Source organism: Myxocyprinus asiaticus, chromosome 14 (genome assembly GCF_019703515.2).
Source record: "Myxocyprinus asiaticus isolate MX2 ecotype Aquarium Trade chromosome 14, UBuf_Myxa_2, whole genome shotgun sequence".
Classification (NCBI taxonomy): Eukaryota; Metazoa; Chordata; class Actinopteri; order Cypriniformes; family Catostomidae; genus Myxocyprinus; species Myxocyprinus asiaticus.
Genome location: NC_059357.1, coordinates 8730646 through 8753397, shown reverse-complemented (window position 1 = coordinate 8753397; position 22752 = coordinate 8730646). Strand labels below are relative to the sequence as shown.

Here is a 22752-nt window from a genome sequence, read left to right as displayed (position 1 = left end):
TCTTTTCATACAATTCAAACTCTTCTGGTCTGCTCCTCACATAAAGCTCTTATATGGCTTTAGATGACTTATAGAATCTAGCGCATAAGCAAGGGTGTAGATTTGGCTTGAGATTAGTTTTATGGTGCTTTTTCCCTTTTTGGAGCTTGACAGAAGTCTGTCTGCTTCATGAAATAAATAAGCAAGTATTTCCTTGCTTGTTATATTGGTCTATTGCTGCTTTTTAGTGTTTTGTGCCTTGGCAGGGTTTTTTTTAGAAGCCCATTGTTCATGTCAATTACATCAATGTTGTCCTTTATGATTATTCATATAGACAATGTCGTTTGATGAGAACATGACAGTTTCATTTTTCATCTCATTAGACTTATTAAGAGAAAATCTTCATTAAATATTGCTCAAATAATAATGGAGTTCTGTCCAGAAGATGAGTTCTGTCAAGTAGATAAACTGAACTCCAAGCTTGCAAATTCTTCAGTAAACTAGCTGATTTAGCTGTGTTATTTCCTTGTTATTCAAAGCAAGGTAATAGGAGGCACCAGTTATCTTTTTTTTTAAGTGGAGAATTTGAGTAACTCTAAAGCAGGTTTTGTAACTTGAGCACAGTTCTCCAGGAAGCAAAGCCAAAACAGAGAATGCTGAGAGACTTTTAGTTTCATTGAAATCAACTGAAATAGAGAAATCGATGATGGATTGGTAAGATTATTTCAAATAAAGTAATGAGCTATGAGGAAAACAACGCTGAGTAGAGAGGGAACATTGCTTCACACACACTCATAGTGTGATGGTGCAGAATATTTAAAATTCTCTATTTTTCTTAAGCAATTTTTTTCCCTAGAACATTTCAGTATTCCCTATTCTAGTGAAGAGAACCAAAACTGTAGTAATTGGTTGCTGTTTGCAATTTTTTAACATGCATCCTTACATCACTATAAGTATGCATATTAAGATTCAGGTTCTTCATTCTTTTTCTCAAATATTATAAATTGCACACAGACGGTGAAGTGACAGGCATATCTGCACATGATCTGAAACATTACAGTTCACTACACACATTTGCTATATGACTGCACCTGTAAGCCATCCGTTCAATATGAAACTGCTCTTCTGCACCACTGGCATTTATTAACTATACAGCATATACTAACCGTACATGGACTGACAAACATAAGCTAACAACAACATGTTAAACCACAACCTTAAAACCACCTGCCTAATATTGTGTAGGTCCCCCTCATGCCACCAAAACAGTGCAAACATTCTGAGCATTCTGAGATGCTATTCTTCTCACCACAATTGTACAGAGTGGTTTTAATGAAGTTTACATACACTTTAGCCAAATACATTTAAACTCAGTTTTTCACAATTCCTGACATTTAATAGTAGAAATCATTCCCCGTCTTAGGTCAGTTAGGATCACTATTTTAAGAATGTGAAATGTCAGAATAATAGTAGAGAGAATGATTTATTTCAGCTTTTATTTCTTTCATCACATTCCCAGTGGGTCAGATATTTACATACACTTTGTTAGTATTTGGTAGCATTGCCTTTAAGTTGTTTAACTTGGGTCAAATATTTTGGGTAGCCTTCCACAAGCTTCTCACAATAAGTTGCTGGAATTTTGGCCCATTCCTCCAGACAGAACTGGTGTAACTGGGTCAGGTTTGTAGGCCTCCTTGCTCGTTCATGCTTTTTCAGTTCTGCCCACAAACGTTCTATCAGATTGAGGTCAGGGCTTTGTGATGGCCACTCCAATACCTTGACTTTGACCTTAAGCCATTTTGCCACAACTTTGGAGGTATGCTTGGGTCATTGTCCATTCAGAAGACCCATTTGCGACCAAGCTTTAACTTCACGGCTGATGTCTTGAGATGTTGCTTCAATATATCCACATAATTTTCCTTCCTCATGATGCCATCTATTTTCTGGAGTGCACCAGTCCCTCCTGCAGCAAAGTACCCCACAACATGATGCTGCCACCCCCATGCTTCGCGGTTGGGATGGTGTTCTTCGGCTTGCAAGTCTCACCCTTTTTCCTCCAAACATAATGATGGTCATTATGGCCAAAAAGTTCAATTTTTGTTTCATCAGACCAGAGGAAATTTCTTCAAAAAGTTAGATCTTTGTCCCCATGTGCACTTGCAAACTGTAGCCTGGCTTTTTTATGGCAGTTTGCTGGAAAAAATTGTAATGGCAAATTTTGGAAATGCTCACTATGAATTCAATCATCTGTTTGATATTCTACCACCAAAAATTGTTGTTGGGAAAGAGTGACGTTCATTAGCAGATGTGGCCATAACCAAATGTGTGACTCAGCTTTGAGAGGATGTCATGTGTTTATGTGTACCAAAAACCTTCACAACCTGTCACTGTGGAGATGCTGCTTAAGTTGTTTTTCTTTCTGCGTGTGAAATGTTACCATAGTGATATTGTTTCTTAGTCATCTGCTTAAAAAGCTTGTGGCAGCATTTTAGTTGCAGCTGTTTTTTGCACACACACATACAGTTGTGCTCAAAAGTTTGCATACCCTGGCAGAAATTGTGAAATTTTGGCATTGATTTTGAAAATATGACTATCATGCAAAAAAACTGTCTTTTATTTAAGGATAGTGATCATATGAAGCCATTTATTATCACATAGTTGTTTGGCTCCTTTTTAAATCATAATGAAAACAGAAATCACCCAAATGACCCTGATCAAAAGTTTACATATCCTTGAATGTTTGGCCTTGTTACAGACACACAAGGTGACACACACAGCTTTAAAAGGCAATTAAAGGTTAATTTCCCACACCTGTGGCTTTTTAAATTGCAATTAGTGCCTGTGTATAAATAGTCAATGAGTTTGTTAGCTCTCACGTGGATGCACTGAGCAGGCTAGATACTGAGCCATAGGGAGCAGAAAAGAACTGTCAAAAGACCTGCGTAACAAGGTAATAGAACTTTATAAAGATGGAAAAGGATATAAAAAGATATCCAAAGCCTTGAAAATGCCAGTCAGTACTGTTCAATCACTTATTAAGAAGTGGAAAATTCGGGGATCTCTTGATACCAAGCCAAGGTCAGGTAGACCAAGAAAGTTTTCAGACACAACTGCCAGAAGAATTGTTCGGGATACAAAGAAAAACCCACACGTAGCCTCAGGAGAAATACAGGCTGCTCTGGAAAAAGACGGTGTGGTTGTTTCAAGGAGCACAATACTTGTTGACCCCTCTCCAAACATAGCGCTTATGGTTGTGAGCATAAAGCTCTATTTTGGTCTTGTCACTCAAAATTACAGTGTGCCAGAAGCTGTGAGGCATGCCAATGTGTTGTAACTGGCTTTTTTGTGGCATTGGCTTCTTTCTGGCAACTTGACCATGCAGCTCATTTTTGTTCAAGTATCGTCGTATTGTGCTCTTGGAAACAACCACACCGTCTTTTTCCAGAGCAGCCTGTATTTCTCCTGAGGTTACCTGTGGGTTTATCTTTGTATCCCGAACAATTCTTCTGGCAGTTGTGGCTGAAATCTTTCTTGGTCTACCTGACCTTGGCTTGGTATCAAGAGATCCCCGAATTTTCCACTTCTTAATAAGTGATTGAACAGTACTGACTGGCATTTTCAAGGCTTTGGATATCTTTTTATATCTTTTTCCAACTTTATAAAGTTCCATTAACTTGTTACGCAGGTCTTTTGACAGTTCTTTTCTGCTCCCCATGGCTTAGTATCTAACCTGCTCAGTGCATCCACGTGAGAGCTAACAAACTCATTGACTATTTATACACGGGCACTAATTGCAATTTAAAAAGCCACAGGTGTGGGAAATTAACCTTTAATTGCCATTTAAAGCTGTGTGTGTCACCTTGTGTGTCTGTAACAAGGCCAAACATTCAAGGGTATGTAAACTTTTGATCAGGGCCATTTGGGTGATTTCTGTTATCATTATGGAGCCAAGCAACTATGTGATAATAAATGGCTTCATATGATCACTATCCTTAAATAAAAGACAGTTTTTTTTTGCATGATCAGTCATATTTTCAAAATCAATGCCAAAATTTCACAATTTCTGCCAGGGTATGCAAACTTTTGAGCACAACTGTACACCGATCAGCCACAACATTAAAACCACCTGCCTAATATTGTGTAGATCCCCCTCGTGCTGCCAGACAGTGCCAACCCGCATCTTAGAATAGCATTCTGAGGTGATATTCTTTCTACAACAATTGTACAGAATGGTTACCGTAGACTTTGTCAGTTCAAACCAGTCTGGCTATTATCTGTTGACCTCTCTCATCAACAAGGCATTTCCATCCACAGAACGGCTGCTGGCTGGATGTTTTTTGTTTTTGGCACCATTTGGAGTAAATTCTACAGACTGTTGTGCATGAAAAACCCAGGAGATCAGCAGTTACAGAAATACTCAAACCAGCCCGTCTGGCACCAACAATCATCCATGTGATTATCTAATCAGCCAATCATGTGGCAGCAGTGCAGTGCATAAAATCATGCAGATACAGGCTAGGAGCTTCAGTTAATGTTCACATCAACCATCAGAATGGGGAAAAAATGTGGTCTCAGTGATTTGGAGCGTGGCATGATTGTTGGTTCGACTGATTCGAACTGACAAAGTCTGCGGTAACTCAGATAATCGCTCTGAACCATTGTGGTGAGAAGAATAACATCTCAGAATGCTATTCTGAGATGCAGGTTGGTGCTGTCTGGCGGCACGTGGGGGACCTACACAGTATTAGGCAGGTGGCTTTAATGTTGTGGCTGGTCGGTGTATATTCTCTCTCTCCGGCTAGGATGCCCCTTTTCTTTGTAAAATGTGACCTTCGGTATAAAAAAATACAATGATTTACTTTGTATTTTTTGGAAAATATCCTTTAACATACAGTGCATTCAGAAAGTATTCAGACCCCTTCATGTTGCAGCCTTATGCTAAAATGCTTTAAATTATTTTTGTCACATCAATCTACACTCCATACCCCATAATGACATAGCAAAAACCAGATTTTTGATAACTTTTCAAATTTATAAAAAAAAAAAAAAAAGAAAAAAAATAGAAAAATCACATTGACATAAGTATTCAGACCCTTTGCTGTGACACTTGAAATTTAGTTTGGATGCATCCCATTTCTCTGGAACATCTTTAAGAGGTTTCTACACTTTGATTGGAGTCCATCTGTGCAAATTCAATTGATTGGACGTGATTAGGAAAGGCACACCTGTCTATATAAGGTCTCACAGCTGAAAATGCACATTAGAGCTAAAACCAAGCCATGAGGTCAAAGGAACTGCCTTCAGTGCTCAGAGACAGGATTGTGTCAAGGCACAGAAAAATTTCGGCTGCATTGAAGGTTCCCAAGAACACAGTGGCCTCCATAATTCTTAAAGCTGCACTATGTATGATTTTTTTGGTTCAAAATGAACAAATTGCCATTATTGATTGAGAACATATACAATCAATGTTCAAAACAATGTCCTTACCTTATCCCGATTCACTAAGGTAAGCCTATAAAAATGATTTGTGTTTTGAGCTGTCAGGTTGGATTTGGCGTGAAATTGAAGTTGTTTACCTGCTATAATGCTTATATATGTTTTCTGGTAGGGTTGGTGAAGATAATATTGCTTTTCATGCTTTTATGAATCGAACATTACTCGTGTGTTAACCGATCGCGATGGATCCATGTTGTACGGTAAAGTTACTGTGACATGTTTAATATGTATGACTTCTGAAATGTACTTCTTGTAATTGTTATGTTACATATTTAAGCTTATTATTTTTACGGTTAATAAAGTATATTTTATCCCCATCATTCGTATCAGCCATATCACGAGTTGAACCTTTTAAATTGTAAATTGTAGTACAAGTCAAACATTAATAATATATAAAACACTTGAATAATCCTATTAAGATCTACTGGTGGTGGCTGAGGAGAGTCCCCTGTTCTCTATTTAAAAGTGCTTTGAGTGTCGTGTCAGAGAAGCAATTTAAATGTAAAATTCATTCAAATATTTAAATAAGAGTGTTGTTTATCTTCATCAAAGCAAGTGATATTTCCGTTTCAAATGTTTAATCGTAAAACATAACATCAACATGAAAATAGCATGTTAAGACTCTGACTCCAGTCATGATCACACACAGTCGATGTCCAGATAAGCTCAAATTGAGAGATTCAGCCGCCAGAAGAGCAGTGCCGAAACACGACTGACGTAATGTATTCTTCTGCAAATTGCTTGCAATTTTAAGTTTCAACCACTGATGTCGCTTGAGAGCACAAAGTTACATAGTGCAGCCTTTAATGGAAGAAGTTTGGAACAACTAAGACTCTGGCCAAACTGAGCAATACGGGGAGAAAGGCCTTGGTAAAAGAGGTGATCAAGAACCAGATAGTCACTCTGGCTGAGCTACAGAGATCATGTGTGGAGATGGGAGAAACTTGCAGAAGGACAACCATCACTGCAACACTCCATCCATCTGGGCTTTATGGCAGAGTGGCCAGACGGAAGCCTCTCCTTAGTGCAAGACACATCAGAAAGCACCTAAAGGACTCTCAGACTTAGTCCACCATCAGTCCCCATCCAACCTGACAGAGCTTGATAGGATCTGCAGAGAAGAATGGCAGAAAATCCCCAAATCCAGGAGTGCAAAGCTTGTTGCATCATATCCCAAAAGACTTCAGGCTGTAAACGCTGCCAAAGGTGCTTCAACTAAGTACTGAATTAAGGGTCAATACTTGTGTCAATGTGAAATATCAGTTTTTCTTTTGAATACATTTGCAAAGTTATCAAAAATCTGGTATTTGCTTTGTCATTATGGGGTATAGAGTGTAGATTGATGTTTAAAATGTTATAAGGCTGCAACATAACAAAATGTGAAAAAAAATGAAGGGGTCTGAATACTTTCTGAATGCACTGTATATTGTTAAATTGTTCATGCATCAAAAATTCCAGTTTGTCTCCTTTAAAGAGATTAAAGTCATTAACAAAGTTAAAAAGATGCTGTCGATTGCTTTTAATACTAAATTCACATCTGACTTCATGCACCAACTTCACACTGAATTTGTAATGCTTCCATCAGGATGGCATTATTTGGTGTCAAATTTTTTTTTTAACAATGTTTACTAAAATCCTTTGTTTAATGAACAAATGTAATGTTACCCCCCAGTTTTTTTATGATATTTTTGTGTTTGTTGTGTGTGAGAAGCCAAAGACAAATATCTACAGCTGTGAACAATAAAACATAAATCAGTCATTTACTGTTACTGTAATTCTCTTTTTCCATCAGGACTGACTTTAACCATGGCGACAGTGGACTTCCAGCAGGGGGAGGAGTCAAGTCCTTGCAGCACTGCCCCGATGGTTACCACAGGCTCCGCCTCCAGTCCACAGAGCGAAGCAGTAACCAATGAGCTGCAAGAACTGTCTCTTCAGCGTGCCTCCAACTTACTTCCTATTCACGAGAGGAAGAATGGTGAGGTTTTTATTTTGCAAAAGAGATTAGATTTAAAAATCAGGAACTTTTGGAGCTTTTGTGAGCACACAAATTTCAAAACTACAATTAATCACTCGTTTAATTTAGATTTTTGTGTTAAACTTCACTTACATTTTAATATAGAATTTTATTTTGTACAGAAATATAGAATAGATGTGTGATTGCAGGATATCGGTTACTTTGCACAACAACTTTAAACATGGCTCATAGGAATTTAGATCCATAACTATCCGGTTTATAATTAAGCTTTAGTCACATTAGTCATATTAAAAATCTTAAACTGATGGTCACTGTGTCAAAAAAGAGCTCCAACAAACACTCGGATGTGCGCGCACACACACATACACATACACATACACGCACAACTGCATGCATGCAGGCATAATGTTATAATTTGTTTCCATAAGCTTAATGTTATGATCTGCAAAGGTTCACATGACACATGCGATATGTGATACCATCTTTGAAACATGGCTAAGCTGATTATCTGTGTTCTTTCTCATAGCGGAGACATATATAGCATATTGTGACCACCTCCTAGCTAATAAAGGTTTCTAGGGTTGCTTGTGTGACTTGTAGCTTGTTATCTTTCTGTCTTTATTTACGCACGTACACACACTCACAATCGCACAATCTCTGTGTGTCTTCAGGGAAATACAGTTTCACTTTATGGGTTTGAAATATATGAGCAGATCAGAAATGTATTTAAAGGACCTTAAAGGGATACTTCACCCAAAAATGAAAATTCTGTCATAATTTACTCACCCTCATGTCATTCCAAAACTGTTTGGAATTACATGAAGATGAATAAATTATGACATTATTATTTTCGTGTGAACGATTCCTTTAAAAATTGGTTGAGGAGAGAAAACTAGATGGAAATGATGGGAAGAAAGAAGGGTAGATGCAAGATGAGAATAAAAGAGAAAAAGGATGAGGCAGAGCTGGACTCCATTAAACATTTGCAATTGTGTTTGTTTGGAACTGGGCCTCACTGTTTTATGGACTGCATTATTTTTGGATGGAATCTGAACTCTGCTGCCACTCAGTGGATATTCTCAGAAATGCAGTGGAGTATAGTCTGTCAGTTCTCTAAATATAGAGTTAGGAATGGTTTCATTGGCGCTTGCTGGGTTCGATCCTACATCCTTTTGGTTACCAGTCCTGATCTTTAACAACTATGCCACACCTCTTATGTGTAGAATCATTGTAATGTTTAGTGGCTAGTGTGATTTATAGTGCCCATCAATGGCAGATATTAATTTCTTCTTCATTTTTTTTAATTTAAGAGCCATCATTTGCCCACAAGAATTAATTTCAGGGGAATTCTTCCCTTTATGAGGGGCTATTTTTTCTACTAAAGACTACTACTTGTCAAGGAAACCCATAACTGGATAGACCTAGATAAAATATAATGAAATATGTATATAGAATCAAATGTATATACATAAATCGGTAACAGATTTAAAAAAACAAACACAGGAATTAATTCCAGGGGGATTTTTCCCTTTACGAGTGGCTATTTTTCTACTACTTAAGACTACTACTTTTCAAGGAAACCCATAATTGGATAGGTCTAGAATAAAATATAATGAAATATATCAAATGTATATAGAATTGAATGTATATACATAAATCAATAACAGATAAAAAAAAAAAAAACAACAACACAAGTTAATTCAAGGGGCATTTTTCCCTTTACGAAGGGCAATTTTTTTCTACTAATTGAGAATACTACTTTTCAAGGAAACCCTTAATCGGATAGGCCTAGAATAAAATATAATGAAATATATCAAATGTACATAGATAAAAAGATTAGAAAAACACAAGAACTAACTACAGGGGCATTTTTGACCCCCAGATTTTAAATATGTGTGACATTTATTCCTTTTCATTGTTTTTTTTTTTTGTTGCCCTTAGCCCTGGTTAATTTCTGACCCTGGTGCCCATGTGTATTTACATTACAGAAAGACAGAACTTGAATGTAAAAGAATGTGTGTGTGTGTGTGTGTTAGTTACCATGCAGTTCCCAGATGGAGATCTCTCCTAATAATACTTCTCTGTGTTAAAACTCATAACCCTTTCTTATGCGAAATAGAAAATGAGATTTTGTTTAATGGACAGGAGTTATTTTATATATACATTCATATATGCCTAAATTCAACCCCCTAACACATTCATTCACAAACAAAGCAATGCTTACCGGTAAGTCAAATACAAATTTTTTTTTTTCCCTCATGCATTTTATCAGTCTAGTTTCATTTCTTTCATCCTTCAGCCTGTCTTTATACGGAAATGAGTTTTCTTGATCCCCCCGTCAGCACAGTCTCTTAAGTGCTAAGTTTATCTATAAAGCGTACACATCTAATGACATGATTTTTCTCCTCCTCAAATACTTTACACCCTCACTCTGCAGTGTGTAAAACAGGAAGGAGTCTTTGGCATGTGTGCTAAGAACAGCTCCCTGAGACACCTGCTGAATGGAGTGATTTTACACCTGTGGTGTGGCTGTCAAACACACTTTTTACATATTTCCATAAGATTCAGCACAGATCTTTAAATAGTTATACCAGACAATGTCTATACAGTCGCCAGAAAGCACGTTTTTCAGGAAGTTATATTTCTATTCATGAGATTTTATTCTAGCCATATTTTCAGAAATTCTGAAAAACACACACACTTCTCTGATAGTGAGTTTACCATCAAAGTAAACCATCAAAATAAAGAGCTGTAGAATTGTAGTTAGTATGCGTTTGTGTTAGGATTAAGGATATGGTGTACAGTTCCAACAGAAAGACTCAGAGATATTAATGACTTCAAAATAAACTCAGCAAAAAAAGAAACGTCCCTTTTTCAGGACACTGTATTTTAAAGATAATTTTGTAAAAATCCAAATAATTTTACAGATCTTATTGTAAAGGGTTTAAACAATGTTTTCCATGCTTGTTCAATGAACCATAAACAATGAACATGCACCTGTGGAACGGTCATTAAGACACTAACGGCTTACAGACGGTAGGCAATTAAGGTCACAGTTATAAAAACTTAGGACACTAAAGAGACCTTTCTCCTGACTCTGAAAAACACCAAAAGAAAGATGCCCAGGGTCCCTGCTCATCTGCGTGAACGTGCCTTAGGCATGCTGGATGGAGGCATGAGGACTGCAGATGTGGCCAGGGCAATAAATTGCAATGTCTGTACCATGAGACCCCTAAGACAGTGCTACAGGGAGACAGGAAGGACAGTTGATCGTCCTCGCAGTGGCAGACCACGTGTAACAACACCTGCACAGGATCGGTACATTCGAATATCACACCTGCGGGACAGGTACAGGATGGCAACAAGAACTGCCCGAGTTACACCAGGAATGCACAATCCCTCCATCAGTGCTCAGACTGTCTGCAATAGGCTGAGAGAGGCTGGACTGAGGGCTTATAGGCCTGTTGTAAGGCAGGTCCTTACCAGACATCACCTACAACAACGTCGCCTATGGGCACAAACCCACCTTCGCTGGACCAGACAGGACTGGCAAAAAGTGCTCTTCACTGATGAGTCACAGTTTTGTCTCACCAGGGGTGATGGTCGGACTCGCTTTATTGTCGAAGGAATGAGCGTTACACTGAGGCCTGTAATCTGGAGTGGGATCGATTTGGAGGTGGAGGGTCCGTCGTGGTCTGGGGTGTTGTGTCACAGCATCATCGGACTGAGCTTGTTATCATTGCAGGCAATCTCAATGCTGTGCGTTACAGGGAAGACATCCTCCTCCCTCATGTGGTACCCCTCCTGCAGGCTCATCCTGACATGACCCTCCAGCATGACAATGCCACCAGCCATACTGCTCGTTCTGTGCATGATTTCCTGCAAGACAGGAATGTCAGTGTTCTGCCATGGCCAGCGAAGAGCCCGAGCACGTCTGAGACCTGTTGGATCTGAGGGTGAGGGCTAGGGCCAGGGCCATTCCCCCCAGAAATGTCCGGGAACTTGCAAGTGCCTTGGTGGAAGAGTGGTGTAACATCTCACAGCAAGAACTGGCAAATCTGGTGCAGTCCATAAGGAGGAGATGCACTGCAGTACTTAATGCAGCTGGTGGCCACACCAGATACTGACTGTTACTTTTGATTTTGACCTCCAATTGCAGTCTGTTCCATATTGCTCTGTTAAGCACTCTGCCTTTCAAAGTCTATGGTTTTGTAAGTCTGGGATTCTTCGATTCTGATGCATTGGGAATCGAGAATCGACTCCAAAGCTTGGAATTGACTCCACTCAGGACTGTGTTTTTTTTCCTCGACCACTAAAGCCAACTTTTCCACAAATTCATCCAATGGGATTGAAGCACTGCACATTGGTATGAGCATATTTACCCATATTTGTTTTTAGAATAGACCCATTAATAAAAATTGACACAATCTTTTGCCATATTGTGCTGTTTATTGTGAGATTTTCTTTACCTCCCATTTTTTGGGGGGATCGGAAAAAAATCAAGAAACTGAGTCTGGAATCGGCTCGTGGAATTGACTACAAAACCAGGAATCAGAGTGGATTTACAAAAAATTCTGGAATCGAACAGCCCTATATCATAAACCTATACGGATGCATTTGGCACATGTGCACTACGACTGCTTTGTGGTAATCTTTTAGCACAGTCAATGCCAGGTGATGTGCAAAGATGCAGACTGTCCACATGTCTAGAAAAACCAGTCTACACTTGAACAGTCAACACGTTCTGTGCTGATGACGCCCACAGTACCGGAACGTGGAAAACTGAAGTATACTTTAGCCTAAAGGGACGGTCACACTCGGCTTTGAACATGCAAACACAGTGAACCAGAATATGATGTCATGTGGGAGGGCTTCTGGTGTAATAACATTTCCTATATAACAAATAATATCATATTCAAAAAGTTACAAACTACCGTCTTCTCACTTTCCAGCAACAATAAAAACATGCAGCTTTGAAATACAGTAAGGATCCTTTGAACTGAGACAAGAGGTCAGTGTTTGACATTTTGAACTTCTATTGGTCACGCATCATCTCGTCATCCAGATTCGCAGTTCAGAGTTCATAAAGTGTGTAAATTGTTAGTAAAACCATTCTTAAGTAAATCTTCTCATTGAATTCAGGGAAGAATTTACACAGATTTGTTCTGCTTTTGTTTCATGAATAAAGCCCATTGTGTCTATGAGAGGACCTCACTAGTATAGCTTCAAAGGTGTGTGTGTGTGTGTGTGTGTGTGTGTGTGTGTGTGTGTGTGTGTGTGTGTGTGTGTGTGTGTCATTCTGTCAGTATTGTGAGGTCAGTAAGTCCAGTGTGGACTGCTTTATTAAAACACACACTACTCAGTAGAAAGTGTGTGTGTTCTGAATGAGTGACTGGAGGAACAGCTGCAGTTGCTAGCTGGAGCGGTAGTGTCACACACACACACACGCACACACACACACACACACACACACACCCACCTTTCCCTCTGGATAACTTCAGTCTCCATGCTGCTACTGTAACAGCAGGAAGCTCAGGATCTTTGATGTGGCTTTTTTTTCTTCTCGTCAGATATCTCTATTCTTATTTTGTATTTATTTCATTTCCACCATCTCCTGCTTTTTCATTTGTCTTTTATTCGGATGTGCAGCAGCTTGGAGGTCTTCTTGGACTTTAAATGACTGACACAGATGGAATATGAAAGACAATAACAGCCTAAGACTTTGAGACATGCTGAATGCATCTTTGAGTTAAAAACTTTGAAGGAAAAGCAGTGAAGCTCTTCTTTTTTTTGCTGCAGAAAGATTTATTTACCTTCAAAAGCCTGATCAGTATGCTGGACACCAACTCATGCATCCACGTTGGCCCCGCCCGTTTTGTACCTCTTCCAGTCAGCCGTGGCACGGAGAAACAAGCCACCCGATTGGACCGTGTACGGCATGCTTGCATCAGTCTGAGAGAAGGTGTGGAGTCGCGTTGCATGCATGTGTGCAGACAGACACACTTTTTTGTGGTGTTTCCTAAAGCAAGCATGACTAAAACTGAGAATAATTGTTGCTCATGCTTAAAGTTAGGGATTTGAACAAACCCCTAACACAAAGTATTAAATATTGGTGATTAACTCATCCCACACAGTTTGTGATACAGTCAGTGATACTGTAACTATCTCTATATACTGGAATGAAGAATCGTCACACACGCACATGCACATGGTTGAACTGTGGGTTTCCATTTACTGCAGTTTGCAATTTGAGATCTAAGACTTAATTTACATTAAGTATCCTCAATAACTCAGGAGCAGCAAAGGTCTGCCGCACATATTGAGTGTCAGGTACTGTATGTACTGTGAAGACACAAATAGAAACGTAAAGAGAACACGCTACAGAGAGAGAGAGCATTAGAAATTGACCATAATTCTTGTAACCATATAGTCCATAGTAAACACAGGTAAAACCATAGTTGGGTCCTTATAACTGTGTTTAGATCATTTACGTTTATGTTTACATCTATGCATTTGACAAACACTTTTCTCTAAATTGACTTACAGTGCGTTCTAGATTTATGTTTTATCAGTGTATCCCAGGAAATTGAACATATGACCTTGGCATTGCTAGTGCCTGCTCTAGAGGTCTGCAACCCGGCCCAGGCCTGATGGGACCCGAGAACCTGATGGGTTTCGGGACTGGTTCGGGTCAGTTTTTCAAATAGGACTTTGGGTTCGGGTTTATAATTTAATGAAAAATTAACAGGTCTACTGAAGTTGTTTCATGCACGTGCTCTCACTCACAAACGTTGTTTTCCTATGTGAACACATGCTGGACCGCGTTGCGCCATGTCTCGCTGTTTCTTCAGCATCTCGTGCAGGACCGGCAATTTTTAAACACCGTGTCAAGTTAAAAAGAACTTTAAATTTTCAAAAGCGCATGTTGAGACACCTGTGCTCTTTATCCTTCTTTGCGCTGTGTCTAGATTGTGACACCTGCGCTAAAAACAAAGATTCAACGTTCTGAACGAGTTCAGGCTGTAAAGAGGGGACTGTTGCATTGTTTCATATTATTCCAGATTGTTCGGCACCAAGCAAAATTTCAGTGCATAAACGGTAAGTCAATGCTTTTTTCCGTTCTGCTCTAGTGTACTGAGGGGCTGCCGTGCCTTGTTAAAACTGTATGTTTGCTGTTTCAGTACTGTTACGAATGTTGCCTATATGCTTACATAAAATATAGCCTATTGCAACAGTACTTGCCAGGAGAAGAAATTATAAAGATAGTGAGCGGGTTTGGGCTTATAATCTGACGGTATCGTTCGGGCCGTGTAGGGTCGGGCCACATGGTCTTGGGTACGGGTCGGGTTTCATTTTAAGGCCCTTGCAGACCTCTACCGTGCTCTACCATTTGAACTACAGGAACTCCATGTAATTATGGTATTTGTCATGACAAATAGGCGCATTTAGAAACTATTTCTAAATTTTACGTAGTTGCCCTCACTCCCCCTATAGATTTAGTATGAATCTACAACATTTCAGCCAAAATATCATAGGTCACAAGGCGGCTATGTTTGTAATGTTTTCAGCAGCTATTTTATGTCTTTATTAGATACAAGCAGCATAAAATATAGCACCTATCTACTTGAATGGGGAAAGACTAACATTTCCAAAATGAATAGTCAAGATTACGATCTGTTGTAAGGCATATTTTAACTCTCAATAAAATCGAACTGCAATGGTGTCATAAATTGTGCTTCAGATAATGGCAAAAAAAACGAAAATGCTATTTCTCATGCTAGTCCTATTGCGCCTGCTCATTCTTGATTTACATTTATTCATTAGGCAGACACTTTTATCCAAAGCGACTTACAAAAGAGGAATATATTATAAGCAAATCATCTCAAGGAGACAGTAGTATGAAAAGTGCCGTATTACAAGTTTCACTAGCATCAGAATAGTGTTCAAGACAGATTAAAGTGCAACAAGAATTTATTTATTTATTTATTTATTTATTTTAGTGACTGGCTAAGTCTTTTTTATCTGTTTTTTGAAGACAGAAAGTGAGTCAGCTTCACGGATGGAGTTGGGAAGGTCATTCCACCAACATGGTACGATGTAGCCGATAGTCCAGGAAAGTGTTTTGGTACCTCTTTGTGTTGGTACAACAAGGCGACGTTCCTTAGCCGACCGCAGGCTTCTGATGGGAACGTAGCTCTGCAGAAATGATTTTAGGTACACTGGAGCAGACCCAGTGATTGTTCTGTATGCCAGCATCAGAGCCTTGAATTTGATATGTGCAGCAACCGGCAGCCAGTGAAGAGAGACAAGGAGTGGTGTAACATGCGCTCTCTTTGGTTCATTAAAGACCAGACGTGCTGCTGCATTCTGGATCATTTGCAGGGGTCTAATTGTGCATGCAGGGAGGCCTGCAATGAGAGTGTTACAGTAGTCCAGTGTAGGTATGACAAGTGACTGAACAAGAAGTTGTGTGGCATGTTCAAAGAGGAAGGGTCTTCCTGATATTGTAGAGTGTAAATCTACATGATCGTGCTGTCTTTGAGATGTGGTCTGTGAAATTTAGTTGGTTATCAATGGTTACCTCTAGATTTCTGACAGTTTTGGAAGGCGTTACTGTAGTTGAACCCAGTTGCACGGTGATGTTGTGTTCAACCTCAGGGTTGGCTGGAAAGACAAGGAGTTTAGTCTTGGCTGGGTTAAGTTGTAAGTGGTGTTCCTTCATCCAAGCAGAGATGACTGCCAAACAGGCAGAGATTCGAGCAGTCACTGTGGTGTCGTTGGGCTGGAAAGACAAGTAGAGCTGTGTATTATCGGCATAGCAGTGATCAGAGAAACCGTGTTCCTGAATGATGGGTCCCAGTGATGTTGTGTATATAGAGAAGAGAAGTGGCCCAAGCACTGAACCCTGAGGTACCCCAGTAAGTAACTGATGTGACTTGGACACCTCACCTCTCCAGGCTACCTTGAAGGACCTACCTGAGAGATAGGAATTAAACCAGTCAAGCACAGTTCCTGTGATGCCTAGAGAAGAGAGGGTGGAGAGTAGGATATGATGGTTGACTGCGTCAAAGGCTGCAGAAAGATCCAGCAGAATCAGGACGGATGATCTGGATCCAGCTTTCGCCTGTCTCAGCGACTCAGTGACAGACAGCATGGCAGTCTCGGTGGAGTGTCCACTTTTGAAGCCTGACTGATTGTCATCCAGCAGCTTGTTCTGTGGAGATAGGCAGAGATTTGATTGAAAACTGCCCTTTCAAGTGTTTTCGCCATGAATGGGATGAGAGAAACTGGTCTGTAGTGTTCTACTTGTGTGGGGTTAAGTGCAGGTTTTTTCAGCAGCGGGGTTACTCGAGCCTGCTTAAATGTAGTGGGCAAAGTGCCTGTAAGTAGAGATTTGTTAATTATGTGTGTGAGTGCAGGTAGGATGGACTGAGAGATGGCCTGGAGAAGGTGGGAAGGAATGGGGTCAAGGGAACAGGTGGTAGGGTGGTTGGAGAGTAGGAGTTTAAAGACCTCAGTGTCAGTCAGAGGAGGGAACATAGAGACAGAAGAGGTACATATAGGAGGTGGGTGTTTGACAGGGTGTGGTGCTGAGAATGTGTTGCTGATAGCTGTAACCTTCGTAGTAAAAAATGTGGCGAAGGCATCTGCTGTCAGTGATGTGTCAGGCGATGGAGGGGGAGGGCAGAGAAGTGTGTTGAATGTTCTAAACAAGCTGCGAGTATCTGTGGTGCTGTTGATCTTGTTCTGGTAATAGGAAGTTTTTGCAGATTTAATGTTATCTGAAAAAGTTGCAAGCAGAGACTGATACTTACCCAGATCTGCTGGATCTTTAGATTTCCGCCATCTCCTCTCAGCTGCCCTGAGGTCAGTCCTATGTTCACGAAGGATGTCAGAGAGCCAGGGGCTGGGTGGTGTAATACGCACTGGCCTAGAAGAGAGAGGACAGATGCTGTCTAAACAGGTTGTTAAAGTCGAGCTTAGTGTGTCTGTGGCAGTGTTTACATCCAGGGTGGAAAATATGTTTTGTGTGGGAAGAGAGGTAGTGATAGTAGTGGAAAAGCGCGAGGGTGAAAGAGAACAGAGTTTACGGCGAAACCAAAGGCGGAGTCTGTTTTAATATAGATGGGAGAGTCATGTTGAATTGAACAAAGTAGTGATCAGAGACATGTAAAGGAGGAACAAGAATATTTGAGTTGGTACAGTTACATGTAAAAATGATTGCTGTAGTGCTTAGTCTTTCCAAGTCAAACGAGGCCAGAAGAGCATGAAGTTCAGTGGCCTGGGGCTTGTCTTGGTGTATGTTGAAATCTCCAAGAACCACAAGTGGCCTACCATCCTCCGGGAAGGAGGACAGCAGGATGTCCAACACCTCGAGAAAGTTTGTCAGCTGACCTGGAGGGCGATAGATGACAACAACATTTATTTTTGTGGGTTGCATTGTAGTAATAACATGGAATTCAAAAGAAGTATTGTTACATAGAGAAGAGTGTGGTGAAAATGTCTAGTTGTTTGGAATGAGCAAACCTGTTCCCCCACCCCTGCCGGTGTGTCGAGGGGTGTGAGAGAAGAAGTTGTTGGAGAGAGCAGCAGGTGTTGCTGTATCCTCTGGATGTATCCATGTTTTTGTCAGTGCCAGGTTGCTGAGGGTGGACTGTGTGGTGAAGGCTGGAATGAAGTCAGATTTGTTCACAGCTGACTGGCAGTTCCAGAGTCCCACTGAGAAAGAGAGCGGAGCAGGTGCTGAAGTGCAAAGTGGCCGTAGGTTGTGTGGGTTGCGTTTTGTCTTGCGTCTATATCATGTAAACTGTCTGTAACAGATAACAGGAAAGTGCTTGAGGGCATATGTAATTCGTGAAGTAGACGTGTTAGTATTTAGAAGGAAAATATAAGAAAATAGATACAATCAAAAGATACTTAAGTGCTATGGTGAGTGGCGCCTTGTCGGTGTCCTAGCTCGGTGGACTTGCTGGTCTTTACACAAGTAGGTCAGCATTCCGCTTCAGCATTCACATCGAATATATACACGCTGCCAACGAGCCGTTAAGTGAAAAAAGCTGGACACGCCTTAATGCTACTTAGCACAACAAAGCATGGGTAACCGAAACTAAGGGTCGCGAGGTGACAAGCGCGGGAACAAACACGACTTCAGTACACTGCAAACAAACTATGTTAAACTTTAGCAATAAATAATGCTCTAAAACAAGTGAAGCACTGTTTATAGACACATTAAAAACAACAATAGTTTTACACACACTGGACAAACAAATCTAAATCTAGCTGGTGCTGGACACACCTTAATGCTACGTAGCAGAACAAAGCTAGTCATGTGGGCAACTGAAACTAAGGGACGTGCGAGGTGACAAGCAATGGAACAATCGCGACTTCAGTACACCTTAGTTTTCTTGATGAAAACTGAAAGGCAACACTTCGATCAAAAAGGTGAATGGGGGGGCCTGGGTAGCTCAGCAAGTAAAGACGCTGACCACCGCACCTGGAGTCACAAGTTCGAATCCAGAGCATGCTGAGTGACTCCAGTCAGGCTTCCTAAGCAACCAACTGGCAACCAACACTGCAGCCTCAGCTTTCTGTTCTTGACTGACTGAAGTGGAACCCAGCATGGTCTTCTGCTGTTGTAGCCCATCTGCCTCAAGGTTCGACGTGTTGTGCATTCTGAGATGCTTTTCTGCTCACTACAGTTGTACGGAGGGGTCATCTGAGCTACCGTAGCTTTTCTGTCTGCTTGAACCGGTCTGGCCATTCTCCGTCGACCTCTCACATCAACAAGGTGTTTCCATCCGCCGAACTGCCGCTCACTGGATGTTTTTTCATTTATGAAATGGATGAAGTGACCCTTTTAAGCTTTAGCATATTCAAACACATTAGTATTTTAAAATTAGAAATATTACAATTAGTAATATTAAATGACTTGGAATCTATCTAAAATTATTTTAATATTAATCTCATCAGTACTCATTTATACCTTGTTACAAATCAAAGAACCTAATCAATTTTAGCACATTACATGTGATGGGAGTCATTGTTTACAAGACTGTAATCATTGTTGAAGCTGTGGCCTAGTTGTTTATGCACATACTCTAGAAATGTTGAGCTGTAGGTTTGAATCCGACCTATGATATTCCCCCTCTTTCTATCCTCATAAATTCTTCCTCTTTTCTGAAGGAAATATGGCAAAATAAGCCAATAAAATAAACCAATAAAAATAAGCAACCATTACAAGAAAACATTTTGATGGCAGTGATACTTATGGTGTGAAAATGGTGCCGTAGTTAGTGACAAACTCTGATCACAAAAGCATGTTATTACTAATCTCAAAGCTGTGTTTTTGGACTTGGCAGATGTTGTTGAGGGCTGAACTTGTCCGTACTTTTATATTTTTTAACAGAGGGCCTTCACACCTGTTCATATGCTGTTTGTGATGTGGAATGGAGCCAGTGCAGCACCTGTTGTGCAGCTAAATTGTGATTTGGCATTAGGTCATCACAGCAGCTGTTGGGACGCTAAATTGTGATCTAGCATGAGGTCACTGGAGATACTAATAGAAGATGATATGGAGATACCTTGCAGGAGGTTTGTGTTAATCTTTTAGGAGAACACCACATCATCCACACTGTTGTGGCAAGTGCCGTCTTTGTCACCATCAGATATCTGAACAGTGAAAATAAAGTGATGCAGGTTCTAAATACACCATACAGTGTCACCATACAGTGCCCTTTAATTTTTTAAACACTTCCCTCCTACCACCTGTTGTCGTTTCCCAAAATATTTCTTACAAAAATTTATTATGGTTTTACTATAGGAAAAATACCTTATACCTGTTATTCTGTTCAGAGACAGTATACACTCACTGATCACTTTATTAGGAATACCTGTACACCTACTTATTCATGCGATTATCTAATCAGCCAATCGTGTGGCAGCAGTGCAGTGCATAAAATCATGCAGATACGGGTCAGGAGCTTCAGTTAATGTTCACATCGACCATCTTAATGGGGAAAAATGTGATTTCAGTGATTTCGTCCATGGCATGATTATTGGTGCCAGATGGGCTGGTTTGAGTAGTTCTGTAACTGCTGATCTCCTGGGATTTTCACGCACAACAGTCTCTAGTGTTTACTCAGAATGGTGCCGAAAACAGAAAAACATCCTGTGAGCAGCAGTTCTGCAGACGGAAATGCCTTGTTGATGAGAGAGGTCAACAAAGAATGGCCAGACTGGTTCGAGCTGAGAGAAAGGCTACAGTAACTCAGATAACCACTCTGTACAATTGTGGTGAGCAGAATAGCATCTCTGAACGCACAACAAGTCAAAGGCGGATGGGCTACAACAGCAGAAGACCATGTCGGGCACTTTATTAGGACCATAGTGTTCCTAATCTTAGTGAGTGTATGTTCTGTTTGGATGATGTTTGATATTGGGAAATTAACAGGATAATACATATAATAGGCTCATATAAATAAAACTCATCAACTTTTAGAAGGGGAGAGATAAACTTTTCTGTATCTTTTATTGTTGACATCAACAACAAAAATGTCACTTTAAACATGCCCTTATACTTGGAAAAACATAACCAAAACTATGCACGATAAAAGAAAATGCTGCCCATGCTACATTTAATACAGAATACGTTTTTTACTATGTTGGGTCGCCAATTGATGTCCAATGTTAAATCTGAGTCCCAAAGTAAAACCAGTTAAGAACCACTGGTCTATGCTACCACATTGTTAATGGTGACACCAGGGAGCAAAAAGTGTCAAAATGTCAGATGCAACAACTTAAACCACAGCACGAGTAGGCTTGATTTAGTCTCATATCAGGTTATTAATCTAACTGAAAGGAGCCTGTTGCCTTTGTGGTGGGGTGTAGTTGCATGTATGTTACATGTACAGCTTGGTTTTGCTTTCTTGAAGTAACTTGCAGAGATAGGATAAGAAAATACAGAGCGGCTACCATGAGATGCTTTACGATTTAATGAACCAGAGATGTTTAGAATCAAGTCCGGTATTCCTTTAAAATGGTGTTAAACGGCCGCTTGGTGTTTAAAAAGGCTTTCCTGGTGGACAATCATAGTTCAGATGATGAAAAATGTTTATTTATTTATTTATTTTTGATGATTTACTTTCCAAACCTGTATGAGTCTCCTCTGTGGAACACAAAAAGAGATGTTTGGCTAAATATTAAGGACTGACAGCCTCAGTCACATTTCACTTTCATTTTATGGATGAAGGATGCAATGGAATGGTGACTGAGACTAATATACTGCCTAATGTCTTTTTTGTGTTCAAAGTAAGGAATTATTGATAGGTTTGGAACACCACGAGGGTGAGCAAACGATGACAGTAGTTTCGTGTTTGGGTGAACTATAATTTTTATCGCAGTTTTTTTTCAAACACTGTTCATGGCAGTTGCAAATCAACATGAAATTGACACTGTGTCTTCCTGTGGTAAGCTGTGGAAATATCTCCAACTCTTGCTTCTGTTTTTAAATGAATGCTGAAACAGGAAGAGGAAGTATGTTGTACATAGTCTGTACTCTCTCTGTAACTAATAAACTCTCTGCCGGCTGTCAGGAAGAGCTTGTACGAGAGGAGGATGAAGGAGATAGATCGGGTATTTTACTAACTTATGTGTCTTTTATCGTGGTATATTTTCTTTATATGGTGTATAGTGTGCTTTCTTCTGAAGACATGAATATCATGCAGCACTACGATAGCAATGTACTACTTTGAAGCCTTGTGCACAGAATGCATTTTGTTTCCTATTCAGGTCTATTGACCTGTTTTGACACAGAACTTGTGTGTTTTCATTGCAAAAGGCCTGATAAAGAAATTGCATCTATTGCACTAGCATTTTATGTAATCTTTTGCTCTGTACCTACACGATATAAAGTATTTTGCGAGTTGATTGTGTACAGTATATGTATATTTTTGTGTTTGTGCACTTTTAAATTGCGCACTGTTGACGATACTGCTTTTTTGCACCTAAATTGATAGTATATTTATGGGTTAATCAATCAATCAATCTTCAGTATCAATAATGGCAGTCCAAAGAATTTGCGCATTGAATGAATTGGAGTATTTTGAAGCTTCAGTCTGCATCCCTCATTTTAATGTTTATTTACATTATAATTAACTGTGTCTCTAACTCGCTTGTTTTCTTTTAGTGCTCCAACTCAAACTTCAGCAGAGGCGGACTCGAGAAGAGCTGGTTAACCAGGGGATCATGCCACGTAAGAACCATTCGCACTCTGCTAGTAGAAGTTAATAATAAGCTTTCTT

General features: G+C 39.9%; 1 protein-coding gene across 3 annotated transcripts in view; it reads left to right on the top strand.

Annotated features, from left to right (window-relative positions):
- The window catches only part of LOC127451392 (myocardin-related transcription factor A-like), a 68153-nt gene that overhangs the window by 12529 nt on the left and 32872 nt on the right, over nucleotides 1–22752 (top strand). For 2 of the 3 annotated variants that reach the window (XM_051716076.1, XM_051716074.1), the window contains exons 3-4: nucleotides 7268–7453; nucleotides 22638–22703. In XM_051716076.1, the coding sequence (XP_051572036.1) occupies nucleotides 7282–7453; nucleotides 22638–22703 (238 nt within the window). In that variant the 5' untranslated portion in view covers nucleotides 7268–7281. Of the gene's footprint in view, nucleotides 1–7267; nucleotides 7454–13080; nucleotides 13416–22637; nucleotides 22704–22752 lie in introns of those variants that run through there. The other variant, XM_051716075.1, reaches the window with a different exon arrangement.